Genomic DNA, 23,701 nt, shown 5'->3' on the forward strand with positions numbered 1-23,701 from the left:
AGTCCCACAAAATATAGTAATAAACCTTCGCTTAAAAGGAGAATCACACAGGTTCAGCAGATACACACAGACAGACAGATATACATGATTCGGTTACTTTATTTTTTACTAAGTTTTAATACTCTAACTATACCTTCATAGGTATACCCGTAACCGTAGTGGAAGCAAGATCATAATGTTTGAGGCAGAGGTACAACATTTTCATGGAAACCGCCGGACCCGCCGTGACCGTGTAGAACAGAGTTGACAACAGGGGAGATATCACTTCCTCCACATCCTTTACAAAATAACTTGTATTATCATTTAAGTGTTGTTATCGTATTGACTACTTGCAGCTACGCTACTCCCATAAAGGCCTCTAATGGCATGTAAGATGTTTTCTTTTCAATCATTGTTAACATCAGCAGTTTGCTAAAAAAATTTCGTCCATAGATGGAGTAAAAATTTCGTCCCTAGATGGAGTTACACAGGGTTAGTTATGTTTTTTTGTGATTTCTCTTGAGAGGGTGATGGTAACCTCCCTCAAAATAGCTATTGAGAAGCTACACTGTAAAGGAAAACCATATCGGTTCGGCGGTTAGCGAGATCCTTGAGTTCAGAAAGACAGACATCCTGTTACTTTATTATAAGGACTAGCAGCTACGCTTTAGAGGCCTCTAGAGGACCTGGGGGGGGGGGGGTTAAGACCCTCCACTTTCTACTGCAGTTTTATAAAGAAACTAGCGGCTTCGCCCCTAGCCTTTGGGGGCTTTGCCCCATGAGGTTTGATCAAACTAATTTTTCGAATTTTAGATTTAGAATGAAAAAAGTAAACAAAAATTTGGGGGAAGAAAAATTTTTTTTCGGAGGGGAGGGGTTTGTAGAACCACCTTTTTTAATTTTAGTTTTCAAAAGAAAAATTATTTGGGGGGGGGGGGTAGGTGTCCCATCCCCCCAAGAAAATAGCTTAAAACTATCAGAGGTATATTCACTAAAGAGTAGAGCCCAATCGGTTTAGTAGTTACTGATATCCTTAGCTTCAGACGGACAAGACAGACATCGTTCTACTTTGTATTATAGATATGAAGAAATATTTCCCACCTGTTCAGCTAGTATTCTATATTCCATACCAGTAGGAGAGGTGTGTATAATAACTAACTCAACATGAGCTAAACTCATGCCTTCTTCAGTTTCGGCGTGTTCCTAAAGATTTGAATTTGTATTTTTAGATTATTAGATATACTTAAATGTAGGAAGAAACTGCATGTATTTTTCAAGATACATTTTTTACAATTTTGTAAAGGGAAGATGATTAAAATTTCAAAGATATATAACAAAGTGTTTAATTCATTTAAAAACATCCTAGAAAGATAAAAGGGGGGAGGCGGATGTGCCACTTTTTGAAACCAAAAGTAAAACGCGCATGCTATCAGTCCATAAAAGAGTTACAGCTATAAAATTCGGCACAATAGTTGCTTTTGTGAAGAACAATATGGAACTGTGAAGAAACGGCTGCGGAACCGCCGCTCCCGACAAAAACCGCCATTTCCCGCCAAAATTTTTTTTCTTTTTTTCGCCAAATTAGACAGTTCTCAATCATCTTAGATAAACTTTTTTTCACATAAGAATTTCACTTTTACGTGACACTTGTAATATTTCAAACATGTCAATATTAAAAATTAAAATTCAAAATTGCAAGTGTAAAATCTTACAAGTGTCAAGTGAAAATATAAGGGAAATTTTTTATAAAAAAAAGTTTTTCTCATATGATTGAAAATTGTCTATTATGGCGAGAAAAGGTAAAAAAAAAAAATCGGCGGGAAACGGCAAGTTTCAGCGGGAGCAGCGTTTCCGCCGCCGTTTCTTCACAGTTCCATATCGTTCACCACAAAAGCAACTGCTGTGCCGAATTTTATAGCTGCAACTCTTTTATGGGCTGAGATCATGCGTGTTTTACTTTTGGTTTCAAAAAGTGGCACATCCGCCTCCCCCCTTTTTACAAGTTGAAAAGTACAAAAAACTAGTATTTTTTGTTAATGATAATGTCTTTTTCTTTTCTTAGGTTGTTAGTATACAAACGGATAGGTATATATTTTTTAAAATAACAGTAAGTTAATGTATTTTCATGATCAAAAAATATAATTTCGATATTTATTCCAATGCAGGGTCAAAACCTTTTTAATAGAACGATCCATTTAGTTAGGTATTTAAACTGTAGTAAACTGTACCTAAGTTATACAAACTTCAACAAAAAAAATAGACTAGACTGTATTACCTTATTAATTTTAAAGATTTTATCCTGGGCATATCTGATCAGCTTTTTCCTAGCAAGTAATTTTCATTTTCAGATTTTTAATTTAAATGCTTAAAATTATAATATTAAGAAATAAGAACAGAATTTTTAAAACCTTATTTATTGTTTGTAAAATACAACTATCTTACTATCTCGAATAGGCACTGAGAAAATCACGTTCTCCCCAACATGTTTCAGACGGGGCATACGGACGGACATTTAGGTTGGGTTTTGAAAAGTAGTACGACTACAATCTTTCACTTGACATAAAAAGTACTAAGAGAATTGTGAAGAAAAAATAATGGGTATTGTCGATTTCGTGACATCGCCTCTTAAGGGGCGTTTCGTCGTATTTTCACAGTAGCTTTTTCCCTATTTCTAGCCCCTGCGGGGCTAATTGCCTAACCTTGCGGGGCAATCATTAACATTTACCTAGCATAACCAAAATTAGCCTATCAAAATCTACTGTGAAAATACGATGTAACGCCCCTAAAGAGGTAATGTCACGAAACTGACAATACCCGAAAATAGCAATCCAAAAAATGTGTAAATTCCTGTGCACATCATCCATAATTGTAGTGATGATGATCATACGACCTCTGTTTATCACTTCCCCTCCGTTCTGAAGCAACTCAATCTAAACAATATCAAAGCTCGTTAACAATGAAGCATTTTAAAAGTACGCCTTTGTTAGATTATAGGGCAATTTCCAAAGAGAGGAGACAATGGGGTATTTATTACACTAGTCTACGAAGTTTTATGATAATGTTTTCTTATTCGTTAACTTAACAACTTTGGGGACTTTAGTGAATTTTGATTGGTTGATTTATTTAGTTGAGTGTTCAAACGTTTCAATCACTAATATTTAATGTACAGAGAATGGGTAACTTTGTCTTTATGTATCATCATTGGGAATGTATTGTACATCAATTTATCGGCAATTGTCTTATCTCTTTAGAAGTTTAGATCCCTGGAAATTCCATCCCCCCTTATTTGAAATAAAATTAACTTGGGGGTTAGGGAGAAGGTTTCAGAGGTAGTTCTTTGTAGACTTCCTGTCAGAGTTAAATACACAAACAAAAGATTGGAAGTATTTTAGGTTATAAAAGTTGTATTATAGACTCCCATTACGTCTTTCCTAAAAATGACACAGGAATGTCATGTCATATGATATACCATTCAAGCCTTATTGTTATTCCTATTAAAATATTTGTTACCTGTTTTTCAGTTGGCTCACAGAGTGCCTCTAATCCCAACTCAATACCATCATTTACTGAATAAAGAGTTTAGTTTCAAAAATACTATATTAGATTAGTAGATTTTTTATAACTTAAGATGCTAAGGGTTGCTTTTCGTGCATTGTCGATAATAATGATTAATTGAACCATATTTAATGAGTAACAGGATATCTGAATGTCTTATGTCTATCTCTGTGTGTAGGTAGCGAAGGAACATACTAATCACTGAACAGTTCTGGTTCTCTTTAAGGTTTAAAAGGTCCAGGTAAGTTTAAAACTATTTTGGGGAGGGTACCTCACAACCCTAGAAAAAATAACCCATTTAGATTTTTTTCTTTTTCTTTTAAAACCAAAATTAAAATTGTGGGGTACAGAATATCGTACATCTATGGGAGTGGAGGTTCAACTTGAAGAAAGGAAAAAATTATAGAAGCTTTAAAAACTTTGAAGTAAATGGAAAACAGGCAACAACTACCTATCATTTTGTTCAATTTAAATAAACTTCAATTGCTATTAATTCATTGTCTTATAGCGGAAAAAAATATTTTAAAATATTGTTTTGGTGCCTATTTAACTGCACCAATTGTTAATTTATGATTCCTACCTATACATATTTATTAGTTGTACAAATATTTGGTCTGAAGCTTAGGATCTCAATAACTACTGAACTGGTTGAGTTCTCCTTTTTAAAGAAGCTTTACAAAGGGCCTGGGTTAGTTTTAAACTATTTTACCTTTTAATCAAACCCTAGGGGTGGTTTTAGGCTATACTATGCCCCTTCTTGCCCAATAGAATTTGGACACCCTAGATGTTAGTAGCGCAGTCACTAGTATTTAATAACTAGCCAAGAGCGCGCTATGAGCGCGCTATTGGCTGCGCGTTCCTTTTCTATCTTGATATTTTATTTGTAGGATCAAAATATTATTTTGTATTTCAATTATTATGTATTACAATTATTAATTCAAATTAATACATCTTTGAATACAATGTTATTTACATAATCATCAATTAATGCAATTTTCAAATGTTCTGGTGATCCTACTCTTGATATAGCAACATACAATTGACCATGTGTGAATACTTCAGGTCTAAGGAACAATCCTACAGTTTGCATAGTTTGACCTTGAGATTTATTGATGGTGAATGCAAATGCGATCTTTACGGGAAATTGAATTCTTTGCCAGTCTTCAGGCCAGGTTTCAGGTAAGGGAACAAATGTGATTCTTGGAATTAATACTTTTTCCTGAGTTTCAACAACAGTACACTCTAATACTCTGTTTGAAATCAAGCCATTGAATATCAATTTAGTTCCATTACACAATCCTTGTTTCGGATTCAAATTTCTTAGTAGTATCAGTGGGACACCTGGCTTTAGCATGAGAGTGTGAGGAGGAAATCCATCAGGGGTAAGTGTATGGAGGTATTCTGGATTAAACCTTAGTTCATGTCTAGGATCTGTACATTTATCTGTGCTCTCAAGTTTTACAGCTAAGCTATTTAGTTTCTGCATAGCAATTGTATTTAGAGCATTAACCTGACGATTAGTTACTGCTAATACAGCCCTTCCTTTTAACCATTCAGGATTTGATATATTAGCGTTGATATTTGGAAATACCATGTCTATTAACCTATGCATAGCAAGAGTTTCAGAGGTTATTTTGATGGCAATCATATTTTCAGGTATTTTTACTTGAGATTGTATACCATTTCCTATGTCTAAAGTCCATCTATCAAATGCATGAAGGTTAGGATTCTGATTGGCATTGACCCTCATGTTTGTAGATAACCTTTTGATTGTGAAAGTAGCCCACAGATTGTTTGTGTTAATACAACGTTGGGATATTGTATCTTGTGTGGCATTTTTGATTACAGGCAGACATTGTCTGAAATCTCCTGCAAGGATTACAATTTTCCCTCCAAATGGTTTTTCTTTAGTGTTCATTATATCACGAAGAGAGCGATCTATAGCTGACAACATGTAAGAATCCATCATAGTTGCTTCATCTATTATTAATAGTCTAGCCTTTTGTACAACCTTGGCAAGGTTGCTTTGAACAGGTATGTTGAGAGTAGAATCATCCTTAGGAGTTAATGGAGCTTTCAATCTAGAATGGTAGGTTCTACCCATGTGTAACAAATTTGCTGCAATTCCTGTAGATGCCATTGCCAAGCAAATTTCTCCTTGCTCTGACATAGATCTTACTGATTTTAGGATGGTATTTAGTAGGTATGTTTTCCCACAGCCACCACGGGCATCTATGAAAAGCCTCAAATCAGATCTTTGTTGAACAGATGTGATAACACAGTTGAATATATCTCTTTGATCATTTGTAAGCTCTCTTGCTAATTGTTCAGCTTCTTCTTGTAGTTGAACCACATCAAAGTCCAATTCTTCTCTAATTGCTGTTGGTTGGATAGTTGTCATGTGCTGGACTCTCCTCAAATCTTCAATTGTTACATTTGGAAGTCTGTACTCAGCTAGTGTTTTATCATGAGCTGCTAGGTTTAATTCAATATCTTGTAGAATTAATGATTTTAGCTGTTGTTCATCAAGTTCAACATTCATTGCTAAGGCTTTTCGTTCATAATCATCCTTCCAAGTATCCCAGAATCTTTCAAATAGCACTCTTGGTTCTTCTGGATTACAGAATATCAGAATCATTACAAACAGTCTTCTGAGTTGAGGGCTCATTTTAGTATGGGATGCTTCCTCTAAAGCATTGATGTATTCAACATCCCCTTGGAGTAATCCTAGCCTCTCACATACTCTTTGGTAAGTTTCACACACTTCACCATTAACGGTTCTTAAATCTGTGAAACTTGTTTTTCCTTGACAATGATTGTGATGTAGAAGCATTCGCAAGTAGTACAAATCCCCTGATGCAGGACCAACACTATGCACACGACCAATCGTGTCATGTTTTTGTTTACGAATTGCCCATCTTCTATGTTTTGATTGGTAGGTATATAGCTTTGGCATATCTACATACTTGGGCATCAATTCTAAGCCTGCATTATTAGCTTTTAATTCTTCATTTAATCTGAAGAATGCTGTCAGCTCTGTCTCTTTAAATTGCTCAAGGTTTTCTATTTCTGAACCATCCTCGAACACTAATTGTTGTTGATTTTCTAAGTGAACACGGAGGACATTGACAGAGGGATTTTGGTATTGTAAGGGGAAGTCCAGCAATCTCCATGCAGCTTCACATGATCCAACAACTCTCATGTCAATGTAGTTCTGAATTTCATCATTTCCATTTACAGTTGCACTGACCATTGCTCTAGAATTACCCTTTGTAACATATTTGTACAGATATTTGGCAACTTTTGTAGAAGTACAGCTTTCTACATTGATGTGACAATCATATTTCAACAGTAGATATGGATTATATGGCACAATCCAACTGTTGTCAATTACACGATCTTGTCCACCTCTCTGAATGTTGATGGACCTTCCACCATCAATTGGTTTTCTTCTTCTGTACACAGCGTAATTAGTTTCAGGATTTATTGTTGTTTCTCTTTGAAATTGTTTAGGAAATCCTTTGCTACATTTGCCATCCTTTAAGCATTGTGAACCACATGGACCATGTACCATTTGGCGAGACACCAAATCTTGTAACTTTTGTCTATTTTCTCTTTGAAGTTCACTTATTGTTGGATCATTTGGATCAGGGGGAAGTTCTGCTATTACCAGTTTATCAACTTCATTAGGTGATTGAACTCTGTCATCATTTGCAAGTATTATTAGTATATGAACATGTGGAAGACCACGCTTCTGAAACTCAATGGTGTACATCAATGCAGCTACTCTTCCAAATATGCCTCCTTTGACAATATCATCTACCAGTTGATCTTTCTTTAGTTTGAATATTCTTGAAGTTAGATCTGGTCTATCCTGTGCAGTTTGATTTGGATACAGCTGTGATTTGATTTCTTCCCAATTAGGATTACAGGTCATTGTAATGAAGAAGTCTGGCTTTCTGTATTCTTGGCATATAGCTATGCCATTTTGAAACTTGGCCTGGTACCAACGTGGACCTCCACTGAAGGAACTTGTTAATATCACTGGTCTTCCAATTCGTTCTCCATTTGGATTATTTACTGCATTTCTTACTGAGTCATATTGATCACACCTCAGCTCTTTTTGATGTTTACGTATATAGTTGAGACTGTTATTTTCTGCTTGTATCCAAGACATACATACCCATTCTTGAAACAGCCTTCCTGTCTTATGTATGAAATTTGCAAATAACCCTTCTCTTATCATCATATGGAAGTTGTAGAATTCACGTGGGGATATTTGAGACCTATTAGTGCCGTCTAGTTGACCACTTCCCTCTTCCCAACCATATGCAGGGCGACCACTCCAAAACCAAAAAAATATAGTATTTTTATAGTATATTTTTTTTATTCATATAGTATATATAGTATATTTTTTTTTACTCATATAGTATGATATAGTATCGTACTTTGAATTATTTAGTAATACATAGTATATACATCATCAATAATAACTCAAAGCAAAGTTGTTATCAAAGCAATTTCACATATAAGGGGGTGGGGGGAAAAGTTTTACCACTTTCGCTTACTCTGTGATTATTAGGCTAGGTATTAATGTGAGACTATAGGTTATATGGGATAAAAGTTTACTTTTGGGTAGTATTTCACGTATATTTAATCATTTTTGGATAGGTCTCCAGGTTCAGGTGCTGCAGGCTAGCTGGAAGGTGGTTTCTAGACAAGTAAAAAAAAATTCAAATTTCTGTTTGAAGAGTTAGAGATCAACTTACTAAACAGAATATGCATCTTTTTGGATGTTATTAACATATCTGAAGAAAAAATTTAAATAGGCCTCCAAGTTCTGGTCTTGAAGGCCTCCAGGTCCACTCTGGACAGGTTATAAATAAATTTTTTATTTGAAGAGTAAGAGGTCAACTTATAAAGCAGAATATGCATCTTTTTGGATGTTATTAACATTAATGAAGAAAAATTAAAATCGACATTCAAGTTCTGGTCCTACAGGCCTCCAGGTCCACTCTGGACAGGTAAAATTCAAATCTCTTGTTTCAAGAGTTAGAGGTCAACTTTTTAAACAAATTATGCATCTTTTTGGGTAATTTTTTTTTACATATTTGAAGGAAAAATGACATTTAGCCTACAGGTTCATGTGCTGCAGACCCTCAGGTGGACTCTGTACAGGTAAAAATCAAACTTCTTATTTGAGCAGTTAATAGTTTATTTGTTAAAAAAAATGAGCATATATTTGGATGTTATTTATATATTTGAAGGGAAAAAATTGGCCTCCAACAGAGGCGTCCAAGCTTATTTTTTTTTTTTTTTGGGGGGGGGGTGGTAATTTAATAATGTAAATAAGTACCTAACTAATAATAAAGTACTAAAAACAATTTCAATCCTATACATGAAAACAAAATACCTAATCAACCCACAAGCGTTGCTAACTGATGAACCAATATGATTCTCCTTTAAAGTGTAGCTTCAAATATGTCCTGGTAAGGTTTATTTAACTAGTTTTGAAGAGGGTATTTGATATTTTGATAATTATTAAAATGTTTGATTGATCTATTTTATGGAAGGTAGACAATCAATTTTGATTTAAACATTTTTTTCTTAATAATTGGGAAAATGTTACTTCTTTGAAAAGACATTGATAGGACACACCCAGTGCATTGTTTAATTAAAGGGCCATTGCAAACTATAACACGTGTTTGTATCATGATTAAGAACTGTTTTTTATTTAGTCTTTTGATTTTTGGCAGTGGTAAAAAATTTTGAAAGTGGAAGTAAAAAAGCGCGCGAAGCGCGCCAGAACTTTTTAGGGATTATTCATTCTGGGTAAATTTTATATGTGGGGGAATAAAATGGAAAAAAATTTGGGGGTGCCAGCACCCCCAAATTCGTTTGGGGGGTGGGGGGTAATCACCACTTTATTCCCCCACCTTGGACGTTCTTGCCCTCCAGGTAGACTCTGGACAGGTATAAAATCAAAATTTTTTATTTAAGAAGTTAAATGTAAGTTTATTAAACAACATAGGCTTAGTTTTAGATGTTATTTATGTATTTAAAGAAAAAATGACAATTGAGCTCCAGGTTAAGGTGCTGCAGGCCTCCAGGTGGACTCTGGTAAGGTAAAAATCAAAATTTCTTATAAACATCTTTTTAGATGTTATTTACAATTTTACATATCTGAAGAAAAAATACAATTGCTCTCCAGGTTTAGGTGCTGCAGGCCTCCATGTGGACTCTGTCCAGAGAAGACTTGGAGACCTACAGGACGTAAACTTGATGGCCGATTTTAATTTGTCCTTCAGATATTTTAATATCATCTAAATAGATACATATTCTGAACTCTAACTATTCAAATAAGAAATTTTAATCTTTTACCTGTAGAGCTTTATGTATTTTTGTCATATCACAATTAACTTTTGATAGGTTATTGAAGGTTAGGTTAGGTAAGATAAAGGTTAATGATTGCCCCGCAGGGGCTAGAAATAGGAGAAAACCTACAGTGAAAATATAAGACAAAACGCACCTTATGAGGCGTTGTCACAAAACTGACAATATTCGTTTTTTGTTATATAAATGTATTATCATATAGTATATATAGTAAATTTTGGTCAAAAAAAGGTAATATTATATAGTATATATAGTAAATTTTTGTCATATAGTATGATATAGTATCCACATTCATCCTATATAGTATAAATAGTATATATAGTATGTAGTGGTCGCCCTGCATATGTACCTCGGGGAAAGAGCAGTGTGAATCTTAGTGGCATGGCAGCTCTATGGCGTTCAGGAATTGATTGGACCACACCATTGAGACGTATTACAATGTCATTGTGATTAGAATTTCCATCTGTTAGTACAGATATTTCAGTAATTAGTAAGCAACACATTTCTTTATATAATTTATTTCACAAATTAGAGTACAGTATTATAGACATACGTTAGACATGAGCTACACTGAGGGACGGAAGTTTTCAAAAATTAAAATTAGTTTAAGGGTCTTGCTCTTATAGCGTAATGGTATGATAGGAGTGAACACAGTGTGTGGGATGCGGGTTCAATCCTAGGTGAGAAAATACTTATTTTTAATTTCCTTTTAAAGAGAGAGGGAGAGAGAGATAAAGTGAAAAAGAGAGAAAGAAAGTGAAAAAAAAAGAGAGAGGAAGTGAAAAAAAATTTTTTCTTTATCACGAAACCTCCGTACCTAAAAATTTGTATTTTGTAGATTTGTAATTTTTTTTAAATTTGATTCTTTAGGTTATATTTAGCTTTTTTTTGTTCAAAAACTTGTCTAAATTTTTTAATCTTCAAAATACATATACCCCAATTATCACTAAACCTCGATGAGAGAATATTTTTTTCTTTATCACGAAACCTCCGTACCTAAAAATTTGTATTTTGTAGATTTGTAATTTTTTTTTTAATTTGATTCTTTAGGTTATATTTAGCTTTTTTTTGTTCAAAAACTTGTCTAAATTTTTTAATCTTCAAAATACATATACCCCAATTATCACTAAACCTCGATACTATTAACATATTCATAGAAAAACATATTTTCTGCATATGCATTATATTAGAATTTTTAATTATGAGCTTAAAATTTGGGTGAAAATTCCTTTCCTGAATAGCGCATGGGTTAACACGCTGGTTTGTCATCCTTAAAATCCAGGTTCTAGTCTTGGTAAGTTACACATTTTTTATCCAAAATTACGTTGACAACAAATTAATCTTTCTTTATTACATTTCAATTTCACGAATCGATTAATTCATTTATGAATCAAAAATATTTTAAGGGGGGTGGAGAGTTTGTCCAGTTTTTTAAATAAGAAAATACATTTCTTATTAAGCTTAGTGGTTAGCAGTGATCTTTAGGGTTTTAATGATTGAGGTTCAATCCTAACTACTATGATGCTATTAAAGTACATTTTTTTCTTCTCAAAATTGAATAGTAAACAAAAGGATAAAACAGAGTGTAAATTAAAAAATAGTTCTAATTGTTTACGGAAAGAGAGAGAGAGAGAGAGAAAGAGAGAGAGAGAGAGAGAGAGAGAGAGAGAGAGAGAGAGAGAGAGAAAGAGAGAAAGAGGAAGAATGAGAGAGAGAGAAAGATAGCAAGAGAGAGAGAAAGAGAGGGAGAGAGGGGGGGGGGCGTAATGTACGCAAGACTTAAATTTGACTATACATAACCTATATTCAATAGTGTAGTGTTTAACGTTTTTGAAATTGAATCAGAAAAAACCGAGATAAAATCCTGGGGGCGTAGCCTATAATATAAAGTAGTAAGAGTTATTGTCTGTAGCAAAGGATCTCACTGACTGCTGAACCGATATGGCTCTCCTTTACAGTGAAGCTTCTTATAAGTCATGAGATGGTTTTAGGCTGTTTTCTTTTTATAAAATAAAGTCTGGGTATGGTTTTAAGGTATTTTTCTGCCCTTCCATATAACTTTGAATACGGATCCCATAGATGTTAGGGGCGCATCGGCTAGTTTTAATTAGAGAGAGAGAGAGAGAGAGAGAGAGAGAGTGAGAGAGAGAGAGAGTGAGAGAGAGATAGGAACGGAACAGAAGAGGTATTGTACAGAATAGTTAAATTTTGCATTGTAAATTCATGTCTTCTTTGGTGTAGTGGTTATAGTACAATTCTTGAGTTAAGAAGGTTGCGAGTTCAAATCCACATGTATATATATTTTTACAATTTGAGAGAGAGAGAGAAAGGGGTAATGTACGCTTGACTTAAATTTTACTGTTTTATACCTATTCTTCTTTTCCATAGAGGTTATCATGCTAGTTGGAAGGTTTCGAGTTTAATACCATTTAAGCTAATATTTTTTTATTAGAGAGAGAAATGTTTATGAAAATGATTATGTTGTCTTTTTTTGCCATATTGATATAAAAATCACCATATAATGACTGACCTGCTGTGGTCTTGTGGTTAATTTTTACGTAACTTATCTAAGAATTCAAGTTCAAATCCCGGCAAGTAACTTAAAAGATTGTAGCTATCATCCATAATAGTATAGTTTTTTTTAACAAAACTTAATTTTCTCACAAATCATGAGTTATTTTTTATAAAAGAAATGATGCAATTTATAATAATAAAACATTTTTTGTATATTAAAAGTTGCATTGGTAGGGAGGTTTATTGAGAAAAAAATCACCAAACCTCCGTGTTTTTCTTACTATACTATTATTATAAATCCATCCCACTTCATATGTTCTTCCTTCCCTATTTCCTCCTTATGTCTCCCCCCACCTCCCAAAATGAAATTCACGAAACCTCCGTGATTTTTTTATAATGTCGTCTTTTTTGAGATTTGGAGGTTTCGTGAATAGTGAATAATACTTTTTTTACTTGAATCATACTATTTTTACTACCTTATCTATTTTTACTTCCAATCTTTGAAGTTGCATATAGCGATATTCTTTTAACAATTTACATCAAAATTAAGTTTTTGTAAAAAAACTATACTATTATTATAAATCCATCCCACTTCATATGTTCTTCCTTCCCTATTTCCTCCTTATGTCTCCCCCCACCTCCCAAAATGAAATTCACGAAACCTCCGTGATTTTTTTATAATGTCGTCTTTTTTGAGATTTGGAGGTTTCGTGAATAATACTTTTTTTACTTGAAAAGAAACTTCGAGGTTTCGTGAATCATACTATTTTTACTACCTTATCTATTTTTCATTCCAATCTTTGAAGTTGCATATAGCTTATATATAGAATGTGTGACTTCTTATCTGGCTAACCCAGGTTCGAATCCCGTCCGAGAGGGCCACCGATTTTGTAAATGTTAAAAATTGGAAGATTTCATTAAATAAAAGTTGTCGCAAATAGGTATAGGTATTAAATAAAAGAAAATGAGGATAAATTTTAAATATATTCGACCGATAATATATGATTCAGAGTCAGTATGAAATACAATACATTACGAAATATTCCCATTATACAATCTTAGAATTTAAAATATTAGTTATGAAACTTGTTGCTACTCATCGAATCTTCTCTTCATCTTTGTAATGTCATGAATGGACCATCAAAGGTCTATTTTAATTGTAAATAACAAAAATAAGGATTTTATATTTCAAATATAAAAATAAATATAATTGCAGTTCAATGTTATTTTATTCAAATGATACGAAGTTTTTGCTTTGATTTTCATTGTTCATATTTTTCAATATAAGACATGAACATGTATATTTCATTTTCCCCATTGTAGTAGAATAAAATGTTGATATTTTATTTACAAATTAAAAAGATTTGATGAAGTATTAGTGTATGATATAAATACAAATTAGATTTATATTTATTTGGTAATATTTGTATATTACAATCTTCAATTATGTTATGCTGATACTTATGACAAAATGTTATAAAACAAACAAGGACAATTATGTTTTAAGATAAATAGACAATGTTATAAAATTTAGAGTTATTTTTTTTAAGCTGAATAAAAAAAAACGGTTTAAATTTAAAATGATTAAGTGGTCAAATTAAACAAACAAGTGAAAACATCCAGGAATAAAGTATAACCAACAAGCGAAATAAATATAAAATAATAATTGGGAGGCAAATGGAAAGGTCGTAAATTTTACGAGTTGTTACCAACGACAGCTGAAAAACACGTACAGGTTTCGTGATTTTTTCCAAATTAATTTCATTGTTGGGATAAGCTTGAAACACCTCTTTCTGGGGCTTGCATTAGAATAGGTACATATATTAGAAGTAACATCATATAACTTAAGAATATAAAAGTTTTTTTTTTAATTTTAGCCTTTTTCAGTAACTTTTATAAATATCTAAATTATACTGTTTGTACATTATTTATTGTCACTTAAAAATGATTTGGTGAAATCTTCGGAATCGTTATGAAAGTTACAATCTCAAAATGATTGTTTGTATAAGTGATTTTATTATCACTAATTTTCTAACTACAGATGCAAGTTAGAGTAGCAGCACTACTTAAAACTTTTGTCATTACGTCCATAAATGTATTTCATTGCTAGTAAAATATGAAAAACAATGGAATGTAAGATTGAGTTTTTTGGGAAGTAAGATAAGATTTACGTTAGGGATCTAAAGGGATAAGACAATGCCCGATAAATTGTTGTATACCTTTACCCAATGAGTATGAACAAAATTATCCATTTTGTACACTGAGATCTTGAAACGTTTGGACACAAAACTTATTGAACTAACAAATCAAAATTTATTAAGTCCCAAAAGTTGTTGAGTAAACGAATAAGAAACCGTTTTTATAAAACTTTAGAGACTAGTGTAATAAACAGCCTCTGGATTTCCGTACCTACAAATTATAAAATACAGGGGAAAGCTACCTGTGGAATCAGTATCATAAGCAGATGTTGGACGACCTACCCCTGCAAGGGCTGTCATAATACTGGCGGTGTTCTGGTGCTCAGACTAAAACAACAAGCATAAACAACTGCAATACTAAATGTATATCGGAATTGAGTTAAAATAACGATAACAATAGAAAGATTACACACTGTTATTTAAGCAACATTACATGTTGAGAAAAATAAGGAAGAATGCCAATAACCTTCAAGATTTAGTAGTCAAACTCTGTAGGTACATAAAATAATCTTTAGGAAAGGTTATAAAATCAAAATGTTAGTTGTCTGTCGATTGTTGCCTCATTTATTCAAAACGACTCATATATCAATCTATAATACAAAGTAGAATGATGTCTGTCCGTCCTTTAAGATCTTGGTAACCACTGAACCGAAAAAAAACCGCCAAATTTTACACGCCTCTAAAATGATGATTTTGTGTAAGTAAATACCTAAGATATACGTCTAAGTTGAATAGGTATATTAAAGGATTATAATTTTTAAGTCATTTAGTTTAAAAAATATATTCAATAGGTAATATATGCCTTACAATTGTAGTTTTTATCACTTGAAACAAAAAAAAATATGCGGACCACTAAATGTAAGATCAAATGCATTTCGTGGAACTAACCCTAAAGAATTACAATTTATGAATTGAAAACTAAATGAATAATTACCTTCCATCCATTCAAAAGTTCAGGTGGCTGTTTTCTCACCACAAATCTGATGCATTGGTTAACTGGATATAAATCCCAGATTATCCTACAAAATACAAATAAAATCATGTCCATAGGTACCTACTAGATAAAAAATAGAACAAAAATATTTTGACAAACTTAATACGATAACGCGAAATTTTAGTGGACCAGATTGGGTTAGTTAATAGGAAAATAATTTGCATTTAATTTATTCATAAAACAAGGATGACAACATCCATAAAAGCGAAGCACTGAATCGGTAGGACAAACGGACATTAACACTTGTACAGTGTCTGAACTGAATAATCAGAATATAAAAGTATAAGAGTCGAAGCAAAATAGTAAGTAAATTTATCGAAAAACTGCTTGATAAAGGATAATGTTTATGGACATACTTACATCTTTAGGACTTGATTATAGAGTTGATTCGCTTAAAATATTGTTTTTTGTTTTTCCAGGAATCAATTTACAAAAAATTAGATCAAACGGATAATTAGATCACACAAAAATTTGTTGTTAAAAACTAGAAAAATCAACATGTTTAAAATGGACGTACGGACATTCTGGTAATGATTATATAGTTGCTACGCTTTCTAAATCGTACCTAACTACTAGAGGAATCACCATGCAAAGTTTAAAATCGATAGGACAATTCTAACATGCCTAAATTAACGAATAAAAGCTAACTATCTCGGACGGACGTACGGACGGACGTACGGACGGACCGACCCTAATTATAGAAAAGCTTCGCTTTTAAAAATACTATAAAATACATTTTTGCTTAATTAATCATTAATTTTTTGTCTTCTTCATATTTTGATTTTTTTTATGAAACAAAAAACAATAGGTAAAAGAATACAAACGGACGAACAAGGCCTAATGTAGATTAGCTGTACTGTACAACCGGATTTAGAATAATATTAACACCCATTTACATTTCTTAATACTTTGTACTTTCATCTGTACGTTGGGGAATCAGTCATTATCAAAACTTTTTGAGACCAAAATATTATTGTTTTGAAAATTACCTATTTATTTTTTACTTCATTGGGTGTTCATACTTTACTGTGAGCTTGTGAGAAGAATAAGAAATTAGTAAAGTCATTCCGTGCTAATACCCAGAGCCTTAAAAGGTAACTATCCACGAACGAGAGCAAGTAATTCTAAGCACCTTCCAGCATTGATCCATAATATTTTTTAGTGAATATACTAGGTTTAAGTTTAATATTAGGTTCATCGAATAAAAATTTAGATTTCATAGTGGTTTCATGTGAAAAAAAACTTTTGAAAAGTAAAGCATTTTTTGGTGCAATATCATCAGTTTTTGATGAGTTCAAACTGTTTTTTGAAAGATTTGACCCAGAAGTATATTATTTTGATTAAAAATGTATTGTATAATGTATAGGTATGGTAACTTGTAATATTATAGGTAAACAGTTTAATTACATTTTGCAATTTACATCATTTGATGCTTTTCTGCCGTGTTATTTTATTTTGTCATTTGAACTCAACAAAGCATTTGATGATATTGCATCAAAAAACGATTAACATTTCAAAGTTTTTTTTCATATAAAACTATGGTAAAACCCAACTTTTTAGTTGATAAATCAAATATTAAACATAAACCTAGGATATTCAGCTGCTAAATTTCTAGTAACCAGAGTCAAATATAACTTAAATTATATAATATTTTAGATCTATTGTCCCATCCCTATATCCCTGAAAGTTGTTAACCTGCAATATTCCAGTGTAGCTTCAACCACGCAGGTCCAAACTGACTTGGATACTGGTGCTAGGGGTATGTAAGCTCCTGGTCCCCTAGCTCTTTGTGTATCAACCTATAACAATTTTACTCTCGAAGTTATATTTAAACTCCCCTACGCTGAACTGGTAGATTCCATTAATTGGAATGGATTTTTTTTAAACCAAACTATCAGTAAAAGGAACTCAACTAAATAAAAAGAGTTACAGAACTAAAATTTGGCATGGCAGTTGCTTTAAAGAGGTACAATATGGAACTGTGTAGAAACGGTGGAGGAACCGCCACCATCGCCGAAAACCGCCGTTTCCTGCCGATTTTTTTCTTTTTACCAAATAAAAAAATAATAAATCATCTAAAACTTGTTTTTTTTCTCTCAAAAATTTCCCCTAGGTATATTTTCTCTTGACACTTTTAATTGTGACATATTATAAAAATTACCTAGGTAAAAGTGTCAAGCCGTGCCAATATTCAGTGCTGTAACTCTTCTTTTTTAGTTGAGTTCCTTTGACTTTTAGTTTTGGTTTCAAAAAGTGTCACAACCGCCCTCTCCCTTTTGAATACCTTTGTCCTTAAAGGCAATAAAAAGATAACTTTACTAAAGAAATTACAGATTAATAATAATTTTAAAATGTTACGATATTCCTTGCTTTTGACAACTTTAAAAACAGAAACCTACCTCTACAGGATGGCAAGGTTGTGCAAAATTAACCCCATGGTCCAGCACAAATACAGTCTTGTGACTAGCCGGGAAGCTCATTTTTATTCACAAAATAAATTTTTTTCGCAGATTTTTTTATCACGTAATATTCACAGATTTTTGCTTATTTTTTATATAAATATCACTTCTTTTTATCTACTGGTTGGGACTGTAATGATTCTTCAATCCATTCACCTAGCTTATCCAGATTTATCTGAAATTAGGTACTATATTCATTTTGTTTGTCTGTCTGTTTGTTTGTTTGTACCGAAGGATCTCGCTAATCGCTGAACCGGTCGGCTTCTCCTTAAAAGGGTAGCTTCTCATAGGTCCCTGGAAGGTTTATAGCTATTTTGGGGGAGGGTACACCCAACCCTATTAATGGAAGGTTTTTTATTTGTCCTCTACAATGCATTTGAGGGACAAAGCCTAACATTCTGTTTCTTATTCATAATAAATATCATATTTGTAGCGTTACTTTTGAACTTGATTTTCTTTAGGTATTTCCTTACTCACCTTGTTTTTGGTGCTACACTGTATCTCGGTAATGTTTATGTTGTGATATTCAAGAATATTATCTAGATTCATAAGATGCCTAATAAACCTGATTTAAATATTGGTTACTTAATATATATTTCAGGAATAAGGTATAGCCAACAAGCGAAATAAATCTAAAGTAATATTTTGGAGGCAGATAAAAGCTCGTCAATTCTACTAAGTGTTACCCCCCAACGACAGCTGAAAATCACGTTATAGATTTCGTAAATTTCTTCCGGAAATAATTTTCTTGTTGGTTGAATATATTTCATTTGCCATACCTATAGAGTTGCTATTCTTAGTAGATTAATAAGTCAATAATACTTAAAAAATACTGAAAATGCAAGGACCTTAAAGGATAAGACAATGGACGATACATTTATGTACACTGTACACCCCCAATTAAGATGAATAGCTTAAAAATATTTGTTAAAATGTTTGGACACTTCTGGTTTGTACCAACCAATTGAGATTTAAACAAAAGTAAACAAAGTAGTAAAGTTGACGAATAATTTTTAACTTTGGGTAGGTACTTTCTGAAAAAAAGTCATTTTTGGAAAAATAAACAAGACATATTTAGTAACCATTCCTAATGTTATCTTCAATTAGAGCATCCACTTTACTGAACACTAAGCATAATCTTCGATTTTTGTCTTCTTTGTTATTAAGAAAATGTGATTCTAAAACTTCAGTCAGTAAAACAGCTGATTCAGACACCTGAAAATTGGGTTTGTCAGAGAATCCCTAAAAAAAGATGCAAATACTTCATAAAAAAAATCAGAGATCTAAAGGGATAAGACAATGGCCTAATGATGATACACAAAATTATCCCTTTGTGTAGATTAAAATTAGTGGTTGAAACGTTTGAACACTCAACTTAGTGAAAGAAATAGGAAAACGTTATTATAAAACTTTGAGGACTAGTGTAATAAACAGCCCATTGTCCCCTCTCTCTCTCTGAGAAAATAGAGACAATTAGAGCTAAGATTGGCAATCCGAATCTGAATCCGGAATCCGCCTAATTTTTGGACCCATTTTGGACCCAGAATCCGAATCCGCAATTGACAATGCGGATTCGGATTGTTAATTTTTATGACTTATGTAGCACTTAAAAAAATTTTCATTGTGGCAAAAAAAACTTGTAGGTATATCAACTTCAGGTTTAAGTTTTTAATACTTTATTTTCACAGTAGCTTTTCATGATTATCTTAGGTATGGTTAGGTTAAGTAAGGGTTAGAAAATGGACGCTGTATGGGCCAGAATTTTTTTATTTACAAAAAGACCTTTAAAAATATTGCTGGAATCCGCAATCCACAAACTGCAATCCGCAACAACAAAAAACAAGCAATCCACGGATTAATCTGCTGTTCTTTTGGGCGGATTTTTGTAATAATCCGTATGCGACTAAAAAATTGGGCGGATTGCCAACCCTAAATTTTAAACATTTAAATGATATATTGGGTGTTTTTTTTATATTACAATCATTAAAGTACCTAAATGAGTTGTTAAAGAGTGCTTACTTAAAGACAGATAACATTGATCATGAAGTAAATAATAGGACACCTGACATAGGCCTTGTTTATGATAACCGGTTATCAAGACGCGAAGCTCATGGCGAAAACTTTCTACAGCTATCTTATCCCCTAGCATAGTCATCAACAATAAAAAAATTCCTCTCCTATCTTTTTTTAACTGAAAACAAACTTAAACTTCGCAAAATTTAACATCAAATTAAAACTGTAACCTGATTTAAGTTAGATGCATCAACAATAAATATTATGTCCTTTTCTTGTCCAATATAATCAGACCACACCGGTATTAAAGCTCCACCTATTAGAACATTATCCATTTTTATATAACTGAGATATTTAGATATAGATGTATGTATGTATGTATGTATGTAGCCTTGATTCTCTGAAGTTAGGATTCAAATGCACGAGGAGATTGGAGGTGAGAATCCTTTGACCAATCCTAGATTGGTAAGCTTCGCGCACAGCTGAGTGTATTCTATGTTACATTACAAGCTGACCCGCAATTCTCGTGGAAGCTACTCAATTATTACATCACCCTGGCCTAGAGTTTAGGCAGGTGTTCCATATTAAGCCACCCTAATTAATGGCACTCTCATATGAATGAGGAGTGATGAGGGAAAGCACGATTACAGTTGCTTGATAAGTAGGATCCTAACTTCCTACAAATCTCCCTCCTTACAATCTAAGGGCATCTCAGGGAAGGTTGCGTGATTATATTCGGACAAATTGCAACAGCATTTGTCATCCAAGTGCAATATCTACTCTATGGTTCACGAGATATAGATGCGCAGCAATTCAGTAATTGATGTAATAAAAGGATTTCAAAATGGATTAGAAGGATTTTAGACACCCTTGCCTGCCTAGCCTAAGCGCTCGGCCCCCTAGTCTGCCTAGCCTCGGGCGCTCGGCCCCCTAGCCTATAAACAAACCTAATTGTAAAAAAAATGTTTGTTCTCTGCCAGAGTCATAGTTCTGTTGGGGGGGATTGGGTACAAAATTAAAACAAAGAGGATAACACCGGATTTTAAAAGGATTTAAAATGGATAATTGCATTCCTATTTCTCTGACATCTATGGTTTTCTGTTTCTTGATAGGTTTCTTTAGTTTGAGAGTAAAGATATTGTTTCCAACAGTTGGTCGAGTCTCCTGTTTATCAATTATATTTTTCTTCAAATTTGATTTTTTTAAATTCAGATTTAATAATTAGCCTTAGAACCTTATAAAAATGTAAGTTTGTTATTGTTCAACCTCTTATTCTCTTTCCTTATACTGCCTGCTAGGAAGAGGGGATAGAGTAGACATATTTATCCTTAGGGAAATTTATATACCGAGGGTTAACCTACACTTTCAAGAAGATAAAAAGCTGTTGAATATAAAGCTACCCAATAAAGTAAAACCTATTAGATGCAACAGACAAATTATATTATATTATTATACATTTTGATATTGTATCTAATTGGTAGGTATCTAACATAACAGATGCAACTAATATTGAAATTCAATTTAAACTTCCTGAGAGCATCTTACAAAAACATTTTGAAATTATATTCTTTTTCCTTCTGATCAATCTAAGGGGGGGGAGGGGGTTTAATGCAACCATCTCGTAATCAGTGATTAAATGGCACTTAGAATTCGAATTTCGATCTAAAATTTTGCATGAATAATCCTTGGTAGGTCTATTTTCCCTAAATCGAACAAAAAGTTGGAAAAGTAACGGTTAACGACTGGCGGCTCAGCCGTTTTGCCAATCTTAAGAGCATATTAGTCACGAAACCTATCTCCACATAATACTTTTTGTCGCTCAAAAACCATATCAAACGGTTCTAGCCGGTAGCTGTTGGTACTAGAAATTTTAAAAATGTTTAGGTATTGCTATCATTTAACATGAATTAAACCAAAAATATGTTTTAAATGGTTGATTCCTACGTAATTAATGACGAATTTGCCCTAGAAATAGGCAAAAAAACGGCTAAACGGCTGAGCCGCCAGCCGTTACTTTTCCAACTTTTTGTTCGATTTAGGGAAAATAGACCTACCAAAGACTACTCATGAAAAATTTCAGATCGAAATTCGAATTCTAAGTGCCATTTAATCATTGATTACGAGATGGTTACATTAAAAACCCCCCCTTACTTAATGTTTAAGTTTATTCATTTGTTAAAACTTTTTTGTCGAACTGAATTTAATACACAGTGTTTGTGAATATTTAATTACAAAACCTACATAACACATTTAAAAAGTTACATAAAGTATTATTAAATTCAGTATTAGTCGGGTAGATTTTAGTTTTGTTTTAAACCGCGTCAAAATTAATAACTAAAATTGCAGGCAAATACTGCTACATATGTTCGACAGTACTAGTAAAGGTAGAAGAATTTCTTAGGTCCTAAAACAGACACTAATTATAATTATACTTGGAACTTGTTAAATCAAACAGTTAATTGTCCTTTTGCAGCTTTATAAAACTTTTATGTTTATATGTTTTTTTTTAACTTTAAGAAGAAATGTATTTTTTCCTTTTCGTAAATGTACTCTTCTTCAGTAAGCGCTTCAAGAAGGTTGGTTTTGCCACAACCTAGTCAAAAAGAGAATTTAATATAACATTTTATTTCAACTGTCTCTAAATCATTACATTCACATTGTTTGAAAACTTTGGAAGAAAACTGTTCTTAACTTATTGTAGAGGATGGGACAATGGCAGAAAATAACTCATCTTCCAGTAGTGATGTCACACAGTTTTAGTGAATATTTTTGGTTTGGTTTCTGATAAATTAAGCTAAATGAACGATAAAAATTAGCGCGTATCATGAAAAACTGAAATGACATATGTCATATATTAAACAGAGGATAATAATTTGTAATTATTAAATATTGTGCTTTAAAGCATCCAATGATATTCCCCAAACTATATTCGTTCTGCCATTGGTAAGCTGCATATTGTTTGGGTGGAAAGGTTAGATCAGGAAGATAGAACAATACCACAGAAGTAGGTAATTTTGTTGATCATATTTAATGGCAGAGGGACTGCTCTATCATCCATTGTTGATCAGAATTTTTAATATAGACTAACCTTTAGGTCCAATACAGATCACCATTAAAAATATTACAAATATTCCCTATCATGAATCTTTCTACATAATTTATTATCTGAAAATACAAGAGACAAAGGTACAATATTATTATTATTAGGTATACTACAATACAAAGAAGTTTACATAGCAGTTTAATATTTACATATTGCCAGAAAAAATATACTGTGGAGATTAAGGTTTAAGATTTTTATTTTAAAACAGATATTTTTCAAATTATAACATTTTTGCAAAAAGTTACAAGATTTTTTATTTTAGTTAATCACAAACTTTAAAGAAGAAAGTAACATATTTTTATGCTTGTTTTAGGTTAGGTAACGTATGATGAAGTGTGCCCAGTAGGAGCTAGTTGAAAGTAAATAAAGTTGGGCTTCAAATAGTTCAATATATATAACGGAATATAATGAAACCTAAAAATTGTCCTAGGTACCTTATTTATATTTTTTTTTAAATAAGTATACGTTTAGTAAAGAACCTATAAGAATGCTG

At 32.6% G+C, this 23,701-nt stretch overlaps 1 protein-coding gene across 1 annotated transcript in view; it reads right to left on the minus strand.

Annotated features, from left to right (window-relative positions):
• The window catches only part of asun (integrator complex subunit 13 asun), a 40,711-nt gene extending 22,049 nt beyond the window's left edge, over positions 1-18,662 (minus strand). The window contains exons 1-10 of the mRNA XM_080176089.1: positions 18,570-18,662; positions 18,033-18,267; positions 17,329-17,432; positions 15,574-15,658; positions 14,882-14,966; positions 3,490-3,545; positions 2,824-2,909; positions 2,255-2,300; positions 1,081-1,182; positions 134-277 (exon numbers count right to left, since the gene is read on the minus strand). Of these exons, the coding sequence (XP_080032215.1) occupies positions 134-277; positions 1,081-1,182; positions 2,255-2,300; positions 2,824-2,909; positions 3,490-3,545; positions 14,882-14,966; positions 15,574-15,658; positions 17,329-17,432; positions 18,033-18,113 (789 nt within the window). The 5' untranslated portion in view covers positions 18,114-18,267; positions 18,570-18,662. The remainder of the gene's footprint in view (positions 1-133; positions 278-1,080; positions 1,183-2,254; positions 2,301-2,823; positions 2,910-3,489; positions 3,546-14,881; positions 14,967-15,573; positions 15,659-17,328; positions 17,433-18,032; positions 18,268-18,569) is intronic.
• Positions 18,663-23,701: the final 5,039 nt, after the last annotated feature.

This window comes from Acartia tonsa, chromosome 11, assembly GCF_053477335.1.
Source record: "Acartia tonsa isolate MP-2025a chromosome 11, ASM5347733v1, whole genome shotgun sequence".
Taxonomy (NCBI): Eukaryota; Metazoa; Arthropoda; class Copepoda; order Calanoida; family Acartiidae; genus Acartia; species Acartia tonsa.